The sequence below is a fragment of the Phoxinus phoxinus genome (genome assembly GCF_949152265.1).
Source record: "Phoxinus phoxinus genome assembly, chromosome: 15".
Classification (NCBI taxonomy): Eukaryota; Metazoa; Chordata; class Actinopteri; order Cypriniformes; family Leuciscidae; genus Phoxinus; species Phoxinus phoxinus.
In genome coordinates, this window is record NC_136890.1 from 28,692,142 (window position 1) to 28,716,850 (window position 24,709).

Here is a 24,709-nt window from a genome sequence, read left to right on the forward strand (position 1 = left end):
CTACGTACATCTTGGCAATTGAATCGCCATTGACTACTTGTACATTTTTTACCTTTACTTGACAGTATATATAGATCAACAGGAGTCAAGCGAATTCACAATTTTTCATGATGTACTCGAAGTGATGCTTTATACTTAATTGGTCATTCAATGTTTCTGTAAAAAAAAGAACAAAATAGTAATATTAATAAAAATGTTCTACTATAATAATATAAAACATAAGTTGCAATAGGCAACAATAACAACAATAGGCATTATTTACTGGCCTAGATTGAAATTTAGTCTTATATGCGAGTTATTTACTTGCAATGTTGAGGGTTGTTGGTTAGGCATGTCGGACGATGTCCATGTCCAGATAGGTGGTGTCCAGACTTCTGTCACACCCATTAACATCTCTCCTGACAGAGTGCAACAGTGCATTCTGGGCAGAGAACAACTTTCACGTGGTTTCATCACATGAGCTGGAAAAGCTATATACAGGCTTTCTGCTATACTACAACATCAAAGCCAAAGATATTACAGTCACCATGTTACGTTCAACATAGTAAGACAGGAGGCGAGGGGGAGGAGGTGGGCAGGAGATGAGGAGGAACACAAGGAAAAACGTGATGGAGTACTATATGTAAGCAACTGTGCTTTCTCCCAGAAGAACAGATTGTTGACAACATTTGGGACTGTGCTTTGAGTAAACAAATTCTTAAAAGCCCAATTAGTCTGTGATTTCATTTTACATGCTTAACTGTTCTTTGTAAAGCCGCAGAAGAGGAAGTTCTCTGGACAATGTTCATTTCTAATCTGTTCAATGCTTGTTAGCATTATCATGAGAATCAAATTTGATTCATTGGCTATACAACTATGAATTAATGTGGAATTAAGAAATGACTTGACAAGCACAGTTGTGTACCATGTTAACAATCGAAATTCCCTACTGAATCTGGAAGTTTGTTTTTTTGTAGAACCCAACCAACCTAAATATTATATTATAGTAATGTGTGTATGTGTGTGCCACATAAATGCAAATATGTGTTAATCGTGACAGCCCTAATCAACATGTTTTTGCTTCTGTAGTTGCAGTACCATGCAGGTCTGGCCTCCAGTCTTCTAAACCAACAGTCCCTCAAACGCTCAGCCAATCAGATGGGAACATCTGCCAAAAGAAGACCCAAAGTCCAGCCCAGCACCCTTGTCCTTCCAATACAGTGAGTTTGAGTTCATATTTTTCACAGTATCTCATAACCAGACAGTTTTTTTGATGCTCCTAGTCGGCTATTTCACATGTGAAACCTGTTCTATTTCTACAGTATTAAACTTGTCCTGTACATGTACTACATATGGACTTATCATGTACCACATAGATTTAGGATTAAAGAAGCACAACACAAGGCCTACATTGATGAAACTGAAGTCACCGGCATTTGTTTGTCCATAGACCCACCGGCAGCAGGTCGGAGGTGACCATTGATTCTCTTCCTCTCTATTGGTTCATCCGATTATAGTGACAGAGTAGAATAGCTCATTGTCTTTCCTGGTGTCACTAGGGTCGTAGACCATAGGCTTTAATAATAAAGTAGCGAGAGTGGGATTTGGTGAACATAGAGGAGAAAAGAGCACGTACTCTGGAGGGAAGATGAAAGACGGATGGAGAATGAACGGAAAATAACCATGGAGGACACATAGAAAAGACAAGAGCGGAGCCCAGGTGGTCTGTGTCCCTCTGAAAAGCCCACTGATGGGATACCACTTCTGTTTCTTCTTGCAAATGTGCTCTTTTTAATCTGATTCTGTTGCAATGTGTTATTTTCTTTCCAAGGTCCTTCAAAGTGATTGTTCATTTATTTCAAGTTGTAGTGCTCTCCTTTGCTCCGATGCCTGCCTGGGTACTCGTAGCGCAATGTGCTTTCTAAGGCTGAAGGACCAGGAGAAGAAATACAAATTTGCTATGTATAATGTCCTATGTCCGAAATCGTTCTCAGTTCAACTATAAAGTGTTGCCCTAAAGACTATATAAAGTGAACACACGTTGGTTCACGTTTTTTTGAACCGGACCCATAATGCTCTTTGATACGGTAAACTAAAGACAGTAACGATGACGTCGTTTACCTTATCAATCCAAGCGCGAGTCTGATGATGAAACATTGGAGGAACTAATTATTCAACCCGAACCTCCATCGCAAGGATGACTTCAACTGATATAACATTACAGTTTGCAAAACAAATCTTGCTCCATTCTTTATCATTACTAAAAGTAGTTAGAACAACAGACAATATGCATTTATAGACACAGCTTTAGGTAATAGTGGCCCACAGCTGCTTAGCAGAACTTCATTAAGACCGTAATAATGTGAGTTAGCCGGTTAGCCGGAAACGTGCGCAATATAAAACACAAAACTTTGTATTTTGAACACCCGGTACAAAATATATACATCAATAATTATTCAGACTTACAGGTTGTGATTCTGAGGAGCACGATGGTCCAAATAAACTGGGTACTGACCCATCTTTCAAGAGCAAGTGTTTTGTGAATCGCACTGAACTCCGAGATTTGAGTAGAGTAGCTGTAACTTTTACATTCACAAACAGCTATATTATACACTGCATGAAAGGGAATATAAAAAAAAAATATATATATATATGGGCACTTTAAATGTGCATTTATCACCTGAAGATGACATATAATCAAGTAAAGGATTAGTTCAACTAACCCTTTAATGTTAAAGAAACTGTTTATGAGACCACTGATGTCACATTTTAAACATAACATTGACTACCAGATTCAGAGATTTTGGTATTTAACTCTTAAAATACACTGCCGTTCAAACGTTTGGATTCAGTACGATTTAAAAAAATATATTTTTTAAAGAAGTATCATGCATTTGTTTGATCAGAAATACAGTACAGTAATATTGTGATTTTTAATTTTTTTAAATTTAAATATGTTTTTAAATAATTTATTCCTGTGATGGCAAAGCTGAATTTTCAGCATCATGACTCACATGATCCTTCAGAAAAACATACTAATAAGCTGATTTGGTGCTCAGGAAACATTTATTATTATCATCAACATTGAAATCAGGTGTGCTTCAGGATAATTTTGTTGAAACTGTGATGCATTTTTTCAAGATTATTTGATGTATAGAAAGCGTTTATGTAATCAATTTAATTAATCCTAACTCAATAAATGTATACTTTTCTTTAAAAAAAAAAAAATCTTCCTGACACCAAACTTTTAAACAGATGATTTCCAAGTTAACTGAATTACCTTTAAAAGGGACTTTTGTTTTTTTTCACTCCATTTTGTTTCTACATTCAAGTCCATATGTGGAGTTCTGTATATAGGGAATAGGAACTGAGTGAACGAGAGAAGGATTTAAGACATAGCATGCATGTGTGCAGAAATTAAGTATTTGGAAAGGCCCCAAAGGCAAGTTCAAACAATTAGTTTTTCAAATACCACATATATTCCCCAAAACCTGCAGTTTCCTCATAATGTCAGTACAAGAAAAAGGTTCCCCAAATGTCAGACCTGCTGGTGTTGATGGTGCTTTTCCAGTTTTCTGTTGCACCAGAGACTGCCCAGGCACGAAGCAGGTACTCGGCAGGCTGAGTTTAGTGGATTCGTTTTCATCCTGACACACTTTACCTGTACAGTAAAGTGAGGTGCTCATGACAAATCTGCTTTTAGGTGACTCAAAGTGGCCTAAACCCTGCTGGCTCATCAGTCTGCAGTGCACTGTGTATCTTTAATAGCGCTGTGCTGTTTTCGGATGGAAGAGGATGTTGAACGGAGCAAGGTGAACAGAGACAGCAGCTCCTCTGTCAAACGTCATTGTCCTGATGAATTTGCCGTTTCTAAAAGGAGCGGCACATGAATTATGCAGCACAACCTTCATGCGCTTTTGCTTTTATGTTGCTTTTTTACTTGCCAGCGTTCTGATAGCGTTCCCCTCTGACATCGCCGCTTGCTTAAATAAGTGGACCTACCGGAGAAAGTAATGCCGTCCCAAAGCCAGTTGTTTCTAAATGCATTTTAATAGATGTTTACTGTGTAAATAAATTATAATATGATAAATAATTGCAGTTGTAACTGGCAGCTGGATGTGCAAACTAATATGCAAGCAGAGGGATACCCGGGCGTAGTGATAAACATGTTATAATGATAAAAAGGAAAATGAATAGAGGCCTAAAGAACCTTCAAAATAATGAAATCTACAAACCGGATGCTCTATTGATCTATTTATTCAATCAGTCTGTTATAATCATTCATACTGCCATTAAGAAACGAGCAGGAGTTGCCATAAAATTATTAGTTTTAAAATCACGGCAATGAAACTTTTGGATAATTGAGGCCCAGAGGATAGTCTGAATGATAGCTGGTCCCATCCTGGGCATTCATCGCAATATTAATCCTGTAAACAGAATTACACAGCATTTACTCATATAATCTGGCTCAGAGGGATAGTGTCTGCGCTTGAACACTTCCCCAACAGCTAAGTAGACAAGCAGTTACAGAGTGGGATTTGATAAATATGTTGTAGTGCTTTTTGTTTTTATCTGTTGATTTTGTGAACCGTGTACCGGATTTGTACCAATTTGAGCGAATTAAAAACTGATAAAAAAGGCTCAGTTGTGTCTGTTTGAATCAGATAATGAAATCAGTGACAGTTTTCCAATGTCATAATCAGCGCTTGACATTAACACCCGCCAAACGCGGGTTTATTTCAGGAGTGGCGTGTAACGCAGTCACTCCTACTACCCACTTTGGCGGGTTGAATTTTATATGTAATTTTTCTTTTTTGTATTCTTTAAAAAAGGCATTTGAAATAATAAACAAAAATATTGATTTTTTTTAAATTAATATCAATACTGAAATATCTGAAACGTTTCCAATACAAATTTTCCCCAGAATAGATACATGATACTAGCTATGCTTTCTCGCTCTCTCATCTCTCAGATGACACACAAACCCACCTCCCCTCAGTCACTCGTTTCATTTGCTCCGGGTGAATATTGTTGGTGTTGCAGGGCTTGAATTTCGGCTTGGGATTTCGCGTAATTTTACTCATTCCCGCAGATTTTGTGCTTATACCCAAAGCGTGAGTACATAAAGCCACCTCACAGTACCAACTTTAGTTTTTTTCCGCTGCTTATTGCACTTAAACGGTCCAATACACACAAAATAACGTCAAAATGTCGGTCTTGGTGAGTATTCACGTAAACACAGTCAGTTATGTTTTAATGTAAACAGTTGAGAAAGAAAACGCACATGTAACAGTATATGGATCTGTGCGTTAGATGCCTAATATACCTACTGCCAAATTATGAGATAATATAAAAAATATCTATTTGGCCGTTGCCCCCCATGGTATCGATGGCAAAATTGTGGCCAGTGAAATGAAGCCCTGGTCATAGTATATGCATTGAAAGCTGGTCTGGTCAGCTCAAGGTGACCTTTGTGATGTGATTGCGGAAGTGTCATTGGTCAAGGCTTTCTGTTGCTTTTGAATTCTCCGGATATGAGACTGCCGCCCTCCTAGGATCAATGCAGAGTGCTGTTGTCATTTTAATGCCTCTTGCTCCCATCGGCCAGACAGGCAAAGCCACAGTTACTGAGCCAAGACTAATTCACCACACCCCCCTCATGAGACCCGCAGATTTACTTTACATGTTACTATTATTAACAGCAGCCTCAACCCATCTCTGCATTACTGCATCTTTCCTCTTTGCACATTGCACATGTAGTTATCATAACTAATTACTCATTATTACCATAATACTATATGGCTGAATTACATCTGTTCAGATTACAATTTGTGTTTGCTTTGTTTTTAAAGTGTTTTAAAAGCCTAAGGAGGTGGGCTTCCCCAGGTGAGTCTCATAAGGGCTTTTCCCAAGGGGTTTTCCTCATCTCAATCTCAGGGAGTTTTCCTTTCCACTGTTGCCTTTGGCTTGTTCACTGGGGTGTTTTTTGTAAAGTTGCGATTGAACTCTTTAGCATTATTGTTTTTTTTTAATAGTTTTTAATTAGATTTTAAAAGTGTTTGCACTTTATTAGTACATACTTATGTAAACATTTCTGGGTTGTGTGCTGTTCAGAATTACTTTTCATATTCCTATTCAGTCCCGTTTTAATTGAATTTGAATGTAAGGAAGCAGAATTACAAAGAAATTCATCTGACTGTTATTTTGAACAAGAAAGCAAAGTTAGGTCAAGCATGTTCGCAGCGTTTGAAAGCTTTGAAAACATTTTTAAAAGATGGATGGATGGATGAATGGATGGATGGATGGATGGATGGATGAATAGATAGGTTTAATACTTCATTATTTTATCTTTATATTATCATAAACTGTATTTTGATCATCAAATCATTTCAAGTGCATCCAGGTTTTTTCATGTTCAATACCCTGATAGAAGGTATCGCAGGTCAAGATGTGTCTCTTTCTTATGCTGCATTGCAGCAAAGCTTAGAGAGCAGTGTTATGAAAATTTTAGTCATAGCTGATCCCTGATTAAAGGAAAGAGAGGGAAACAGCACTCGTTTATCAGTATTCATCTCACCCTCACATGCAGTCACAAGAAAGGGCTATTTGATCACTTTGTATCGTCCATCACACTGAGAGAGCAATGTTACCACGTTACATCAAGATGAACAAAGTACAAGCACCTCCTTTTTTGTGGTCCTCTGACACTGACTTCCTGCCATCCTCAGGGGTGTCTGGAGATGCCCTTTCTTGTGGCCGCATCAGTTTTTAGGCAGTTGGAATGTAATCCACTGAAAGTGTTTCATCATCTGATAATCTGATGCATTAACATTCAAATCACACTCCAGAGTGGATCCTTAAACTGTGCCGCAGAACCTACATGTCGATGGAGCGTTCATTAACTTTAGATTACAAGGTTGGTATAAAAAAGAACTAACATTTGCGTTTTCCTCTCGCAGAATCTCATGTTGTAAGTACTCATACCCTCAAGGCCCTGGGATTTTTAAGCAATACTGAAGGACAAACTGGTGTGGCATCATCTCGAACAAATTCAGGCCAAAACGAAGTTCGTTTGGTGTTCGTTTCAGGAGTTTGAAACAGCTTGACAAAGCTGATATTCCGAAAAAAACTTTTCGGAAAAGTTTGCTCAGGCTGATAAACGAGTTTGAACTAACATTCACGTGGAGATTATGTACTACATTAGGTAGGTGTGGCTCTGAGGCTTCATTTTTTCTGGTCAGTCCATCGAGGTCAGAGGTCCTTGTGTAGAACATAAACACATTGGAGATCCACTTTAAAGTACCGTAGATATTGAAGTTGTACTTGAAAGAGACACTGACATGTTTTTATTTTATTTTATTAATACTCTTAATCATCTTGCTTCAAAGCGATCTATTGTATAATGTGATATTTAAATATGACTTGACTGGAGTGCTGAATTGCAGAGCTTGTGCAAACATATCCATCGCTTTGAGCAGATGCTTTCTTAAAGGTACAGTGTGTAGGAATTTCTCCCATCTAGCGGTAAAATTGTATTTTGGACAAATGCCTCTCTCACTGATCTCCTTGTCTGCTTCTGCTGGTTTCAGTCACATGACACTGGCTCTGAATGAAAACACGTTGTGGAAACGCGTTGAGGTAGGCTAGTGCTTTTTGTCCCTCTCTGCTATTATAGTTTTTTAAGATGGTGGAACGACATGGAAGCCTCCTTGGACTTACCCAGCTCATGTAAATAAAGATACCGTTAAGAAATACTTCACTTACGAGGATAAGTCAGAGCATTGGCAGAGGTAATTGTACACCATTGAGGATATATCTATGAATAAAGACATTGATTTTAGCTAATAAAATACTTTTAAAAAACGACACTGTGTACCTTTAACTGCTGTTTTCTCGCCGCTTTTATTTTTGTTGTGTGTTCATTTTGTTATTGAGAGGAAAGCGCGCTGCACATATTTACACATTCATCTAAACGCTGCGCTCAGCAGTGTGGGTGGTGTCAGGATGTTCATTAACAGTATATCACTGCTCATGCATTTCAAACTTCTTTTTACTCCCAAAGAATGAAATAAACTTTGCTGTGAGAACATCGGGGCCTTCAAACAGCTCTCTCTAGTATCTTCAGAATAGGATCAGCAGAAGCCCAACACTGGTGGATTTTTATACAGTAAATGTTGTTTCGTGTGTAAATTGGGGCAAAATTACTTTTTTTATGGGAGCTTTAAAGGGATGGTTCACTTCTGTCATGATCCATTGACATTTTTCAAAATATCTTATTTTTTCCCCACAGAACACAGAAATTCATACAGGTTTGGAGCAGGGTTATTATCTTAGATAAAACTAAAACCATATCCATTAAAACATTTTTATTACAAACAGGAACGTAAATTAAATTAAATAATAAAAAACTGAAACTTATTTTACTTGATTTTTTTTTTGTTGCCAAAGCAGCATTTCTCATTTTCATTTAAGTTGGAGTGCAAACTAAAACTAAATAAACTAAAACGTAATAAAAACTTTATAGACACAAAAAAAAGATCACTAGAACTTGACCTAAACTTAAAATGAAAACAAATCTAATTCAAAATATTAACAAAAAGTATGATATAACAATGCTACTAAAATTTGGTAACATATTGGTAAGTAAAGGAAGGCTTTTTTTTTGTTTGTTTTTAGGTGAACTATCCCTTAATTTCTGATTTAAAAAAACAGCGGTATGTGTTTTAACCAGTGCCGGGGTTTTGTACAATGTTGTCTAAGCCTTGTTAGCTGCTGGTAGACTTTGTAAACTACACCATCTGGTTCTAAAGTGTGCTTTTTCCTGAATTATTTATTTTTTCATAAAGTGAAAAAAATTTCTGCTGTGTTTGATGCTACTGCTCAGGTGTGTGTGCGGCGCGCGTGCATGCAATCGGCCAATCAGCGTTGCTATGTCATTTTTCCTGCGGCTTTATAGAGATTTTAGGCGCGTGACATTTACAGCTCAAGTGATTGGTTATAAAATTGTTCTGTGGTCCCATGAGCAAAGATAGCAAATTACTACTTTTCCTAAAGGCTATAGCTTGACTGTAGTTTGACTACTTTTAATGGAATCGCTAGTAGCTTCCTCATCAGCGCAAGAGACATTACACCCGATCTAGGAGTACATTGCACTCTGAATGGTGAATTTCAACTGAATATTTTAACCTGAAATGAAGCCTGCTCTGGCAAGATGGCCCATAGTGCCTTGCTGATTGACAGTGATACAGCACACTCAAGGTCAGAGGATACAGCCGCATCCTCTTCCATTTGGTTTTCTTGACCTTTATTGGTCTCGTCCTGTACTGGTGCAGTGGTATAACAGGGCAGATGGGTAGTAGGCAATTTAAAACCTGTTCAGAAGGACGGCCTGGGGCAGGGCCAGAGGGAGGGACTTCAACAAGGACCTTTAAACACTGTGGTTTCAAGGCAGCCAAGCACCAAATGTGAGTGAATATTGGCTTTGTGAGTAAATAAAATGCCAGATTGGCAGGAACTATGAGGAACTGAAACATTACATAGTTTAGGTTGAATTTTTAGGATTTTGTTCAAAATCACTATATGTTTTGATGTTTTTTGAGAGGTACAGTTTCACTGTGACACGGAAACTGCAGTTTGTCACAAATATGGCAGTTTTGCAAAGAAAACATGTTAATAATTCTGTTGTCATACTAAACCTGTAATCTGGCTAGTGGCTAGTTATAAATATTCATGTAAAATACCTAGATGTGGCAAATTATACTTTTGGATCCTGCAGACTTTGACTGATTTTACACATTCTTCACCATATCTTGGACCACAAAATCTATACAGGCAGGTATTGACTTTACAGAGCGAAGACACAGTGATTTAATGAGTGTACAGTTGTTGATGTGCAAGTAATGTTCGATATGTTAATTCAAGCCTCGCTGTGCCTGAAATCCATTATGAGACTCATGCTCTGCTTGGCTTGAGAAAACAATCAGAGAGCCACAGAAGAAAAAACCTTTTCTGTGAGTCCAGCGATGATGAGTTAGTTTGCATGGAGATTAGGTAGGTTTCACTCCAGAGATTATGAGTTATGAAGCATGGAGATATTAAAACATGTCTTGTCTTGTAACATGCTGGCACCCCTCTGTGGTGCCAATGGAGATATAATTGCTAACCCTATTTGGTTACATCCCAGCCATTCTATTGCCAATAAACCACCTATGCCAGAAGATAAAATAATTGCTTGGCTGCAGTGTCTGTGATTGGCTGGAAGAGCAGGTTTTGGTTCATGTGAGGTTAGTATACACTATTGGCTGCTTTCCTTATGCCATCCTATTTGACAATTGAAATTAAATTGTTTTATTTAAAGTTTTTTTAGTGTGTTTAGGATGTTTGCAGGTCTTTTTTATTTATTTGGCTTGCTGCAAAAGTAATAATAACTGTACAAGTACTTTTTAGTCACTTTTACCATTGTCACGGTTAAGCTCCGACAAATGACAAGCAACAGACTGGAAGTCATTCGCAAGGTCAGAATTATCAGTATTTTCCCCTAAAACATTATTCTTTAATGGGGCTATATGTAAAATTCAGAAAACCTTGATTTTAGCGACACCGGTGGCCAATAAGTGAACTGCAGCCAGCAACTTTCTGCTTGTGCTCCCACTCGTGCTTTTGTAATGTACAAGAGACTGAATGTGATTTAAGGCCCTGATATACTCACTGCGAGGTTCTTTTTCGTATTTTACTTGGGGGTAAAAAGAGTGATACCTTTGCGGTGATACACTGTTAACAAACTTCCTGACACTGAGAGCGACGTTTAGAGGAATATGTAAATATGTGCTGTAGCGCTTTCCTCTCAACAACAAAAATGATAGTAGTGAGAAAGCAGCAGTTAAGAAAGCATCGGACTAGCGATGTGGATATGTTTGCACCAGCTCTGCAGTTCACCAGCATCATGTCGACAGATGAGGTAATTAAAACTACACTGTTATGATAGTTTGATTATAAAATAGATTTGAGACTATAGACTATATTGATCTGGCTATGTTTGGCTGTGGTTTGAATGAATCCCTTTTCTTTGCATGACACATTGACATTGCAGCACAAAGTGGTTCTTTTGGCATTATCCTAAACATTGTATAAGCATTAATTTCATGTGTCATAGAACAAAAAAAAAGAACAAAAAAACTCTGCTTGCAACTTGCCGAGTTACAAGCTGTTTACACATTGGCCATAAAAAAGTGATTAATATATGAAAATTCTTACATATAGCCCCTTTTAACACTATTTCTGAAAAATGGTGATTATGAATAATTATGGAATTTTTTATCATAATTTACGTTTGCTCTTAAAAACCTACAATATTTTTCTTTCAGATCTATTGGGGGTCATTTGTTTTGTGTGTATATAATCATACATTCATTATGTTCATTCAAATCATTCATTTTACCATGTTTAATAAACAGAGGGTAATGGTTGCTTCACAAACAATTTTAAAGGTTCTGTGCAACTGGCACTGTGGGGCGAAATGTGACAATTGTATGCGAATGTCAGCGATAGCGATAAAATGTGGCTTTAGGGTTTTGAACCCCTTGCCCTAAGTATTAAAGCTCAATGCATAACTTTTTCCTCAAGATTTGTGCTTCAGGCATGAATGATACCTCAAGTCATGGCAATTTTTGGGGTGAGGTGTGAGATCAGATGTGTTATTTTCACTTGGTGAACAATAAAACAGGCCAAGAGGTCCTTTTAAGGTTATATTAACGGACTCAAGCCATTTAGAGACCGGAATATATTACAGACGGGGTGGGTTATTTTGAATTGGGCTTGTAGGAAACCACCTAGCAACCATCCTGAACACCCTAGCAACTGCTTAGAAATACCGTAGCACTGTGCTGGCAAGGTTTGCATGCACAAGCACTGCTCACATTTTCTCCTGAAAAGTAAAAATCAAGTTTATCCTTGGTCTAATGATTCCCAAAATCTTTATATAAGCATATGTCAAGCTGGTGATGAACTCTAGTGATGTTCTCGCCTATTTAATATGCTGTTATTTAATTTAAGCGAGTAAATGAGGAACCTTAGTGCAGGCACGAGGGAAATTGTGAACAAACAGAGAGGTATGTTGAACAATTTCTCTTTGCTTTTGATCTTCCCTTCTGGGAAAGAAACTGCTGTTGCAGGAAAATCACTGAGAACTTTCAACGTGATGAGGCAACTTAATCTTCGTCGATTCTCCAGCTGCATTGCACTTGCAGACGTGTGTGTGTACGCAATCACATGCGTGTCCCTGTTTGCACCTGTCCGTGGGTTACCTGGGTTCTCCACAACCCACCGTTAAGAAGTAATATCTCCATAGTTGGTCCAGTAACTTTCAAATGACTTTTAAACAAATCCCTCCACCAGCCGCCCACCATCGGTTCTTTAATGAATTATTTTCCTCGTCTGTGTGCAGGGCCAGTCCCTCAAGTCTATTGATAGCTGATGGCAACGGAGATTTTCATTAAACCCTTATTAGCATTGACCCTACAATACATGTTGGGCGACTCTTCTTGGGGACTGTTCTGCTGACTCCAGGGATGGCTGAAGGCTTTTGGCACTCTCTGTCCAATTTATTGATGTCTAACGAGGCTGTTGAGCAACCCTGGCAGGGTTTTAAGTATTCGTTTTCTTCTGAAGCATTGAAGGTTATGTCAGATGTGGAACAGCGGAGAGTCTTGTTGATGGTGGATGCAAATCGATGCCTTAATGCTTTCAATTTAGAGCTCATACAGTTTTTTTTTAATGTTGCTTCTGATGTTTATTTTCCTGTTTTTTATATTGTTTTGATTATTTACAGCTGTACTGAGAACACCGAGGCGTGATTTGTGTCGCTAAATCAGTGTAACCCCCCCCCCCCCCGAAGATTAAATAAAATACAAATATTAAATGAAAAATGTAGTTATAAAATAAGTTTAAATTCAAAGTACTAAATTTGCTAAAAAACTAAAAAATAAATGTAAGCTAATTAAATATGAATTATAAATAATATTAAATTAATAGATATTACAAAAACTAATACAACTGACAAAAAGCACATAAAATTACTAAAGCCAACTAAAATAAAACCGAAAACTGAAAATATTCAAATATAAGCTAGTTTGAAATATCAGTGAATACAATATATAAATAGCACTAAAAATAACACAGATAAACCTGTAAAATGTTAAAGGAGAATTCAAATCAAGATGTTGTTCAAATCAATGTGACGATTCAAGAGTGACCGTCACAATGCTGACCCGGACCTCCTCAACTGTTAGACTCCATCAATATGTGTTGTATCCAAAGAAACAATTAGTTTGTTCAATACCAAGACCTTAATGAAAAGCCATTGATTTGGTGTTGGCAGTGACTGTGACCCAAGGACCTCTTGGTTTGCACTTAAAGTGAAAGATTAGCAACTTTTTTTACTCAAAATATTCTCTCTCTTTCCAGATATGTGGATGATGTCATATCCAGAATTGGGCGAATGTTTCCAGATATGTCAATCGAGCTTTTCCGGCCTAATGGGACATCAGCAGTTCTTTTGGTGAGATGATCTTTGCTACACACATCAATTCAGAGTTGTTTGTGATGATTTGTCTCTGTACAAGGCAAAATGACAAGTTTTACATTTGAAATTGATTTCATTGGTTGTTTTAAGCACATTCGTAGGAGCTTGAATGGCTTATTATTAGTCAGTAAGTCAGAATAAAAAAAGACATATTTTAGTAGAAGAATCCAGATTTAAGACAAGATAACCTGCAAAATAAGCACTTTTGGAGGTCTAAACAATATTGTAAAGCATAAAAGTTTTCTTTTTTTGTCTTGAAAGTAAAGTAAATAAAATTTTCGCAAAATAATAGTTGTAAATAGTAATGAATCTCATTCTCAAGTACTTTATACAGTTATTTGTTGGTTTCCATTTCCACTGGCATTGATGAAGCAGGACAGCACAAAAGTGCACCCATGTAGAAGCTTTTTCTGACTAATGGTGTATAAGAGGTAATGGTGAAGGAGAGCTGGATGCCCTTGTACTCGGGGAGCAATCTCTCTGTTGACTGCTCTGTCAGTCTCCTTGTGAGTCGTCCCTGAGAACATCCCAGAGGGGCCTGGGATTGTTGACCCTTTGAGGAGTTCGCTCCACACTTTCAAAGTTTTGCAGGGTGCATGCATGATAATGGAGGTAAAGACCGGCAGAAGAGAGTGGCCGTCTATTAGAGCTGTACTCTACTTTACTTTAACTCTGATTTACAGCAATCTGCATTGGGAGAAATTGTTGTGATTGGTGCATTTTCCCACAAATGGATCATTTTAGTTTAGTGTTGGTCTATGCTAATTATTAGTTGTATGTGGTGTTAAGGTAATGATGATGACCCTTGTGAGGCTGTGTAATGGTGCTAAAATTGTACATTGGGATTTAACACTTGTTATTATTACTGTCGAAAGCCTGAAATATTCCTGTTTTCCAGACAGTAGTACTTTTATATTGTTCCCTTAGTACTTTTCCTGTCTTCCATGTTCATTTAAATGAGGTGGTGTGTTTAAGGCCCAATCTGGAAGTTTGCTGTGCTGAAAACAACCACTGTTCTGTTGAGATTGACTATCTTGGGGTACCAAAGACCCTAAGCCTGTATGTGTTAAAATACTGAAAACATAATAATTTAAGATATAAATGTAACTCTGCCGATCAACGAGTGTTAACATATGAAAGTGTTATAGCTAAACAGAAGTAATGTAAGATTTCTCATGGAGGGTGTTTGAAGCATGACACATTTTTTGTTTATAATCAGTCCTCATAAAATAAGGAACAGTCATTAAGTATTAACCTGATGCTTAAATATTAAATATGTTTTTCAAGCTTATAAAATGGCCTTTTGGTCTCTCAGACCCCAAATAGAACATTGGGGTTAATGCCTGGTTTGCATTGTCAGGACAACAAATTAAATAAATCAAATATAAGACATGAATAGGAAAAAACTAAATTTCATTCACCAATCAATGTTTAGATTTCAAGCTTTTTTTATCCAAACATTGTATCAAGATGATTCTCACCTATGTTATGAAAGATATAACCGAATGATATGATATACCATTTTACTTTATGCAATATGCGTGTAAACATGGCCATAAATGCCATTCCCGTGCCATGCATCGATACAGTGTATCTAAATTGCATATTAATGTGTTCTTGGGGCAACATGTAATGAAAAATATATTTTCATAAGAATATCTCATATTTCATAAGAATATTGATATATAATTTCCATCCCTTCTTGTGTCTCCGAAATGCCTAATATGCCATGATCTAAGTCCTGGTGTCCTCTACAGTCATGAATAAAATGAATGCCCTGTTTCGTAACAGAAAGTCATATTCTGATTTGAAACTCATAACATTTTCTTGAGATATTGATTTACAGACAATTTGAAAATTAGTCGGACTTAAATAATAATTACAAAAGATTATCATATTTCCATAAGAGCGCAAAATTTTATCATTCAGTCATTTTTAAAGACCAAGGAGAGGGAGTTGTCAAGGTGAAACCTCAGAATATTTGGTATTTCTGCAAAGCCCTGAATGTGCTCTTTACAGGACATCCCAACTTAAAACTGTGTATGTTGTCAGAGAAATTAGCAAAAAAATAATATCCTATGGTCTTTTCCTGACTCTCAGGAGGATATATACATTTTATAATTTAGAAATATATTAAAGTATTATCGATATTATAAAAAAGTATTACAATTATTCATAAATAATAAAGTATAAAATTATTAAATAAAAGTTATTATTGTAGCTACAAATATTATTAGTCTTGTACGGTGTGGCAGTAATGTCACATTTACATGTCTAATTTTGGCCAGTGTAACCGAGTCATAGATCATTTCCATTTGCTTCTGTCATCATCTACGTGTTGTTTACAAGCATTCTTCCTCGCCCCTTTGTCATGTCTCATCTCAACCAAATAATAATGGGTGCATGACACCCCTGATTCCAACATTAAGTTGTCACCACATTGGGTCATTTGGATCTTTTTGCCAATGGTACACTGTATCCTAGTAATGTTTTTCACCTCTACCCAGATGCTTTGTAGCCTTTTTGGTCTGAATTATCACATTCTTGGATGATGTCAGTTGTCAGTTGGGTCATTCACACACCACACACCCATCCCCCTTACCTTTGAGACTTCCTCTGACACTTCTCTGCTGCCGTCATGTCTTTTGGCACCGCTGACTGAGAGGAAAGAGAGACTGAGGGATCTTGGCAGCGGTGCCAGGAAGACTACAAATGCCCCTTCCACAGCAGTGGGAGTTCAGTGGTTCACACCCACGGGGCATGCACTTCCAGATGGCCCAGTTGGCAGGCCGGAGTGATCTGTCACCGAGGGGGCTAAAGCGCTGCCAGGCCCTTCTTCGGACACGTTATTCTGCGGTGTGTTCAACAAAGCGATCAGCGGGATATGTCCTCATTGTGATGGACGGTTTGTGCATGAAATGAAAATGAGGATTATAATACAAAAGTTCAAGAGGTTTTGTCTAATTCTTTTTTTTAGAGATGCACTGAAAATTTTTAATTCTGGGCCGAAACCGAAAGTTCAGGATAGTCTTGGTCGAAACCAGAAATAATCAATTAATGAATCAAATTTATTTCATAATCAATACTCCAATAGCTAAATCTGAGTTGTACAAACATTTAAATTGCGCATAAGGCATTTTTTTTTTTTAAATCAACTTAAATAACAAATCCAGTTTGTTGGTGAAATATAAACATTTAAATGAAAATAAACTGTAATACTTGTTTTCATGACAGATTTATTCAAGCATAGACTACATTAAATAATGAAGACATCACTAAAAGGTTAAGTAAAAAGCTAATGAATATGTAATACAATGCATATATTTAGCAAAATGTTCTTCTCTAGAGTTATTCTTTCTGGCTAACTAAAGAGTCTATAGACACTAAATAGCTTTCTTGAGGTAAATGTAACGTTGTACAGCAGACAAGCTGTTTTATTGACGTCTGTCCCCGGTTGAAACGCTGATTGAGCCATGTAATCCTACATGAGACAGAATTAATTTCTGTAAGTTGTAATGTATCTTTCAACATGGCTTCTGTTGTTCACCTGCTGCTTGAATGGAGGCGTTCCAGTGATCTCTCCCACCGTATTAAAGAGCGCCAAAACTACATTTGTTGTTGGATTTTTAAGTTGAGACTTTGCTTCATATTAAAAGTAACAGAAAACATTATTTTTTTGCGATTATTGGATGGGAGGCGCACTACAAATGTTTAGTGAAGTTTTCATCACGCTGCGCATCAACAGAAAACAGCACTGACTAAAAGATTTAAGAAACCATATTATTACGGCATAAAATCACGAAATTAATATTGTCAACCCAGAGCTAGTGTCCACACAGCTGACATGTTGAACTGTTGTATGCACAAAACAGGCGCTGAACAAAACGTGGCATCGGAGAAGCGCCATTTCGGCCCTCCAAAACCACAATTTTTGTCTCTTTAGCACAGTGTTATGTTTTTCAGGACTCAGATTTATTTTATTTCATTTTAATCTATTTTATTTTCATTGGACTTCAAGATCCAAAACAGTCGTCTTATAATTTTTTATTTTTTTATTGCACATCAACAATCGAAAGTCTTTTCATTTTTTTCTAGTTTATTAGAGGTATTATTATTAGTTTGAGTTCCTGTCCCTTTCCTGCAAATGGCTGTGAATGGAAAAAAAAAACATCTTAGTGTGGTACACATCTGCAATTTATAACAAAGGGCAATCAATCCACAGCAGAGCTGCATCTCCTTAGCATCAGTTTGTAAACAGGCACGGCTTTGCAGAGTGCGATGGCATTAATTGGAGCACGGGACGGCTCTCTACGGGCAGGTTCTGCCTAACAGCCTTGCCCCACCATAATTAGGGGATGTTAATTAGCATGGAAAATGCATCTTTCTCAGGCCCTCTACCTGCTTTTCTTGGCCCTGTAATACCGTTAGCTTAACCTCGTACCCTCTTCCATGACAGATATTAACTATATGCAGAAGCGTGACGTACAATATAATTTTTTATTTTTTCATCCAGAGGAGAGGAGAGATGAATTTTAGATCTTATAAGCAACTTTGAAATGTGCTGCCACAAACTGGTGCTTGTCACTCCTGCAGCGGTCCGGATCAAAGCCAGTTATGAACGTGAATTGTCCCACAGGGTTTCTGCCTGAGTTACAGATGTAGAGTGTGTATGGAAATGAACATGCGTATAGGCACTTGCACAGAAATGCTTTTAACCGGCTTCAGTAGAATATATATTTGTTGTTTTGTTTTTGCGAAGCCTGTGAACGGATGGCAGTGAACTGTAGGTTCCAGAAAGGTCTCCTGTCATACTTTATTCCTACTTCTGCATCGCTGCGTCTTCGTTTACCTCTCTTCTACGTGTTATTTTATTTATTTTATATATAAATTAATACTTTTATTCAGCAGAATGTATAAATTGATCAAAAATGACACTAAAGACATTTATAATGTTACAAAAGATTTCTGTTTCAAATAAACTGTTCTTTGGAACTTTCTATTCATTAAAAAGAATAGAAAAAATTATCACGGTTTCCACAAAAATATTAAGCAGCATAACTGTTTTCAACATTGATAATCTAAAATGTTTAATGATCACCAAATAAGTATAATATTTCACAATATTACTGTTTTTACAGTATTTTTTAAATAAAAAGAATGCAGTCTTGGTAAGCATAAACTAATATCATTTTTTATAAATCTTATTACCGACCACAAAGTTTTGAACAATAGTGTAATGATTTTGTATAATAATATAAAATCAGTAGTTCATGTCCATTTATTTATTTCATAAACATAATAAGTGGGATAATGTACAGACAGACGGTTATTATTATAATTTTTTATTTATTTATTTTTTTAGCCTTTTTGTTTATCTCTGGGGTCATTATTATTTAGAGTAGTTAGAGAAAGGACAAAACATTATGCAAAGCATGCATATGTTCATGAGAGTCGTATTTAAACCTCATTTAAGTTTAAGTCGTCCGTGTGCGCTCCGCAGCTCAATGTGTCAGAAAAGCATGCGCTAGCTGCTACACCATGTGACTTTCTCTGGCTACTTCCCTTCTTGTTCCCTTGCTTTCTCTTTCCACCTTGACTAAATCATTCTGCTTTGTTGTGTCTGGCTTTGGTCACCTCAAAGGTTCACAATGGAGCGGAGTCAAACAATTTTTTGTTAATTGAATTTTAAAGTGACCTTGTTCTGCTATTGATCTACATTAAAAATATGTTTTCGCTGCCACGACAGTCAGAACCTTGGGGGCGGATGGGCGTGCGAGTATTGGCGGTATTCCGGAACGACCTCTGAGTGTGGGATTGTGCTGATGAGGACGGACCCGGCGTGAGGTGGAGAGGTCAGAGCTGGTCACACTCAGAGAGGTGGAAGAGGGTATTGGAAAACACCCCTCTTTGCACTCAGGGGCGTTGTGGTGTGTCAGCTTGTTTCTCGTGTTGCTTGATGGTCCAGCAAGCTGTGGTGAAAGCTAATGAGGTGGACACTCTCAGAGACCTCAACAGTGGCATTCAGATTCCTAGATTGTCAAAATAGTGCAATTTGTGCACCTCAAAATCTGTTGATCTGACATTTTTCCCTAAAAACAGCTCCCCCCAGTGCTATTTGGAGTGCAGTGCCAACCCTGTTAGCTATCAGATGAGATGCCACCTATACACCTGCCATTAACATGCTTTTTCAGGGGTCGGATCACTAGTGTTGGGACTGATTCTGACCATGTTTGTCTAAATCGAATCATCATTATCCATCACTTTGACGAGGTTGTACATTTTCCATCAAGTCAAGTCAGCTTTATTTATATAGCGCTTTTTACAATAAAGATGTTTTTTAAAGCAGTGATAACAGGAAAATAATGCAATAAAGTTAGTTTCTAGAAGAAAATAGAGTCATAGTCCAGTTTAAGTAAGTTCAGTGATGGTTCATTTTTGTTGTACAAAAAATAAAAATGTAATTTTTATATATAGCCGCTCTGGACAAAATCGGGATGTCATTGTCCAGCTCAGTTCAGTTCTCATATAATGGTGTCAGTGCAGGCAGATCAATAATATTGTTGAATATTAAATGTCCACAACTAAGCATGCCAAAAGCCAAAGGTGACATCATGCTCTATTTGTGTTGCAGGTTCTTCTCTCTTTTCTTTTCTTTTTTTATATTCAGCCCTTGCAATGTGAAAAAGACAACAGGCGGTTTGCCCCCGGGATCTGGTCATCGGTTTTAATGAACAATATCCCATGAGTTTGTCCACTGAACTACACTCGGAATCTCTCATTTCTCTCCCCAAATCCTGCCCACATCTCTCTGGTCTATTTTTGCACGAGCACTTTAAGCCATTTTCTCCTTGTTTCTTCACTTCCAATCCCTTCTAATATGTTTCTAAAGTAGGGACATGCAATATGCAAGATATTAAATATATACTCATATGTACTGTAAAATAAAAATTAAGTAATACAATGACAATACTAATATTTACATCTTAATTTTCGATTAATTTCCATCAAGCTTTCTGTCAAAATGAAAAACAGAAAACATTTTTGCTTTGTGTTTCTTTATTATTATTATTCTGTAAATGCCAGAAACATTCCTGTTAGCACTTAGTAGATATTCCCATTATGTACAGTAATCTGTGGTCGGATGCAATTGAACTAAAGAATATTCGTGAGACTGTTCGTATAAAAAAAACACATGCTAATGGCGGATGTAAAAGGAGTCTTATTTTCCCCAATGCTGATGAAGTGCATGCAGACATGTTTTAGAAATGACTTGAAAAGCATACAGCAGAACGCTTCGGCTGAACATGAAACTTATTTTAGTCTCGAGCAACTTGAATGAGGATCCGTTTTTTTCTCAAAGGAGAGGTCATGGAGAGCAGGACGCTTGGCCACGCTCTCGCCTGGCTTCTTTCCTTCCTTGTTCGCAGCTGATTTGAGATCTCACATGTTGCTTAGAAACTGTTTCTTTTTTGTCCAATCTCTCAGTTTTTGCCACTTTTCCCCTCCCTATCCGCGGCCCACTCTCACTCCAAATAAAAAAGTACCATCTGCCGCCATTGCGATCCAGTCGTTTGGGGATGCACTTAAGATCAGCTAATGAACCTTTTCAGGACGCCCTGACGCTTACCACACTCGAAGTCAACTTCTTTTCTTCCTGGTATTCATGTTCCTTTGGCCCCAGGCCAGCAACTTACTTTCCAACTAGCTTGTAGCTGAAAAGAATGCCCAGAATAGCTATTGACGCTACTAACTGGCTTCACACACTAGGGTTACGGCGAGGGATTTGTTTTTTTGTTTCTTTATTTCTTGAGAAATTGCTTGAGTCGCACTTGCCAGCTACTATTTACAAATTCTCTTGTGCTGAAAAGTTCAGGTTTGAAGAGAGCAAGTTATGCTTTATGCGTTTTTCTTTTTGCATGTTTTGCATCAGACATCAGTGGTGTGTTTTAAAGAAGATAGGAGATATTAACGTCCATTTAGAAGTATGATTTCTGTCAGAGGCCTTTGATCAACTTTAAGGGATCATGGGTTTTGGGGATGGAGATCAACTGTGCTTCTCTATGCAAAGCTATTTTGTTTTATTATAAACTACAGTGCTTAGCTTGACGCATGAAAAAAACTCAAGTGATTTAACAGGTACAGAAATCCAGCATGAATACAAGTACTTTATAATTGAGAGATCTAGAGACATGTACATTTTGAAAATGTTACTTGGATAAATCATTACTTTAAAAAAAAAAAAGATTTATCTGACACGAATTGATTCACAGGATGCTTACAGAATTATGTATCAAGTAATAAGCATTGGATGTGTGGTGTATTGTGTCTACAGCTTCTTTTAGAAATATTTTGTGGTAAGAAATAAAAAGACAAAGAGGAAAAGTAACTCAGCATGTGGGGGGGAAAAATATGTGTGTGAAGTTTCTGTGAAGTTCTGTGCCTCCCCCGGCTAGTGATCAGTGGTCGTTTTATTGCTTCAACACTCAGCAGGACTCTCGTGAAAGCAGAAGACACACCACAAGGCAAATTCACTCTATGATGATCTAAATATCTAAAACTTTCACCCAAACTTTATTTTGTTTTATTTATTTTAGAATGATTTATATTTATTAATTGATATATACTGTAACTCCTGTTGAACCATTACATTCTCATAGTTTATCTTATTTTATTTTGTGTTATAAAATGGTTTTTAATTTCATTAATTTATTTTCTTTTAGAGTAATTTATATTTATTCAGTTGTATTTCACTCATGTTGTTGGAGTGAAAGCATCATGGTCTTGCATTTTATTTATTTTATATATTTATAATTAGCTAAAAATTATTGTAGAACTTATATTATTATTATAATTTTTAAAAAAATCTCTAAAACAATCATAAAATGTTTCCAATTTGTTATTTTCTTATAATGTTTTTATACTTTTTGCTTTTTTGGTGTTTTGTTTCCAGAGAGTTGCGTACTTAATATAGGATATATGTACTTTTTTTTTTTTATATAGATACTAGCATTCTTTCCTAAATGCATGTTTATAAGGAATTCATTTTCAGTGATCAGAAATAACTTAAATGCTTTCGTCTTTGGGCATCCACCCTCTCAGTTGCCTCTGGCTAGAAAAATAATATTTCAATTTACATTTGGGAGAACTATGACTTTAAAGGCTGTCAGGGGTAATGGATTCAGGCTGTGAGTGCTGGTGTCGGCTGCCAGCGCCAAGCGGCTCCGGGCACAGGCCAGGCGTTCAGCTACTCTGACAGACATGAATTTAATAAGCAAACCTTAAAGCGGGAAAAACATGTGTTGCGAGGGCTCGCGGAGTACCAACGGGTCTGAATGAGTATTTCTGCTGGATCTTGACATGATTGATCAGACTTTCTTTTCCCCCCACTGTCTTGTGTATGTGTGTGAACTTGCCAGTGTACCATTCTCTAGATATCTGTACTTGTCTGCTTGATGTCGGGTGATTGAAGGAGCCTCGTGTGGTGGGGTATTTAAGGATATTTTCCTAAAGATGTTCATTGACTCACCCTCTTGTTTCTAGACATTTGAATCTATCTATCTATCTATCTATCTATCTATCTATCTATCTATCTATCTATCTATCTATCTATCTATCTATCTATCTGTCTATCTGTCTATCTGTCTATCTGTCTATCTGTCTGTCTGTCTGTCTGTCTGTCTGTCTGTCTGTCTGTCTGTCTGTCTGTCTGTCTCTATTTATATTGTCTGTTCTACATGCATATTCCCTGTATATCATTCTTTCTTTGTCTAAAAATGTAAGCATTTTTTTGTTTTTTTCTGTAGTCTAGTTTTAACATTTAAAGAATAGACCAAAGTAGTATTAGGCTTCTGCAATTATTTGCAATAATTCAACTTGTATAGCTTGTAAAAAATATACATATGTTTGTTTATCAAGTAGAACTTTCATTATTCTTCGATTAAAGCTACAATATGTATTTTTTTTTTCATTTTATCAGCCTCATTTTAGTTCTCCTTTTTTGTTCCAAAGTCTGCTTGCCATGGTCCATAATGTTTGAACGAAATAAGAACAGCGTGCCGCTAAACGTTACGAACTACACAGTTGTCCACGTCCGTCGCCATGGTTACGTCATGGCTATGGCAGTATGAGCGGAAACCGAGGATATCGTGGATATTGCGTCATTGACAGGCAACATTTTTTTCCGGGACGGGCCATTATTTAAAATTGGAATTTCTCTGAAATAAAAAAAATATTTGGAGACTTTTGGGATATTGTAAGACCACAACTGCAGGAAATATATCACACTCAAAAAATCGTCGCTAGGGGTCGCTAACATATTACAATAACAAAGGCGTAGGTTGATGATGCAGTGATAAGCGGAATGATGGGACTTGCTGTCATGAAGCCAATTCAGAATAATAAATACTATGTGAATAATACAAAAAAAAACACTGGTTGTAAGGGAAATTTGGCTGAAACGTACTTACCGGTATTTACTTGGATTGCTTTTTATCTATCAATTTTCAGGCCAAATGTACATACAGTAATGAAGTCTGAGAGAGTATATCTCCATTTCTCCGAATGAGACAATCTTTTGTGTAAAAGTTTTCCAATTACCAGGTGTGGGATTCTGTGGCAGTGACATCTCCTTCAGCGGATAGGGTTTGTTTTTGCAATCGGCTCTTTCACCCAAACAACAAGTAATTTCCTATTCATATTTTTATTCATGTATGCATAGAACCTTACTAGACTCAGTCGCTGGACTTCAGTGACATTTTTGCTTTTCTTCATTGACTGCAAGGCAATCCATCCATTGTAATGCTTGTGAAGTCTCGTTTTAATTCATTTTTTTCCTGTCTTTGTTACTGGGCTTTAAAGTCATGTAGGCATATAGTTCATAATAACATCGCAATATACATTATATAGATAATTCACCCGCTATATTGCTAAATGTACCTGATTTTTCATATCAGCAGAAAAATATACCAGGATAAACTGGCTTCTCTTGAGACTCCCTTGCTTCGCAGCATAGTTAATGATAAATATGCTAAAGCCCGTCCGCACATTAATGTGATTGGTTACGGTTGACTGATGAATTTGCTCACGGTTTGTCTTAAAGCATATCAAAAAACACCACATAGACATATAAACAACATTAAAAACTTTATTTTT

At 37.0% G+C, this 24,709-nt stretch overlaps 1 protein-coding gene across 1 annotated transcript in view; it reads left to right on the plus strand.

Moving 5' to 3' along the window:
- med27 (mediator complex subunit 27) overlaps positions 1-24,709 on the plus strand; it is a 47,871-nt gene that overhangs the window by 13,791 nt on the left and 9,371 nt on the right. Inside the window, exons 3-4 of the mRNA XM_079638091.1 lie at positions 1,069-1,199; positions 13,441-13,534. Of these exons, the coding sequence (XP_079494217.1) occupies positions 1,069-1,199; positions 13,441-13,534 (225 nt within the window). The remainder of the gene's footprint in view (positions 1-1,068; positions 1,200-13,440; positions 13,535-24,709) is intronic.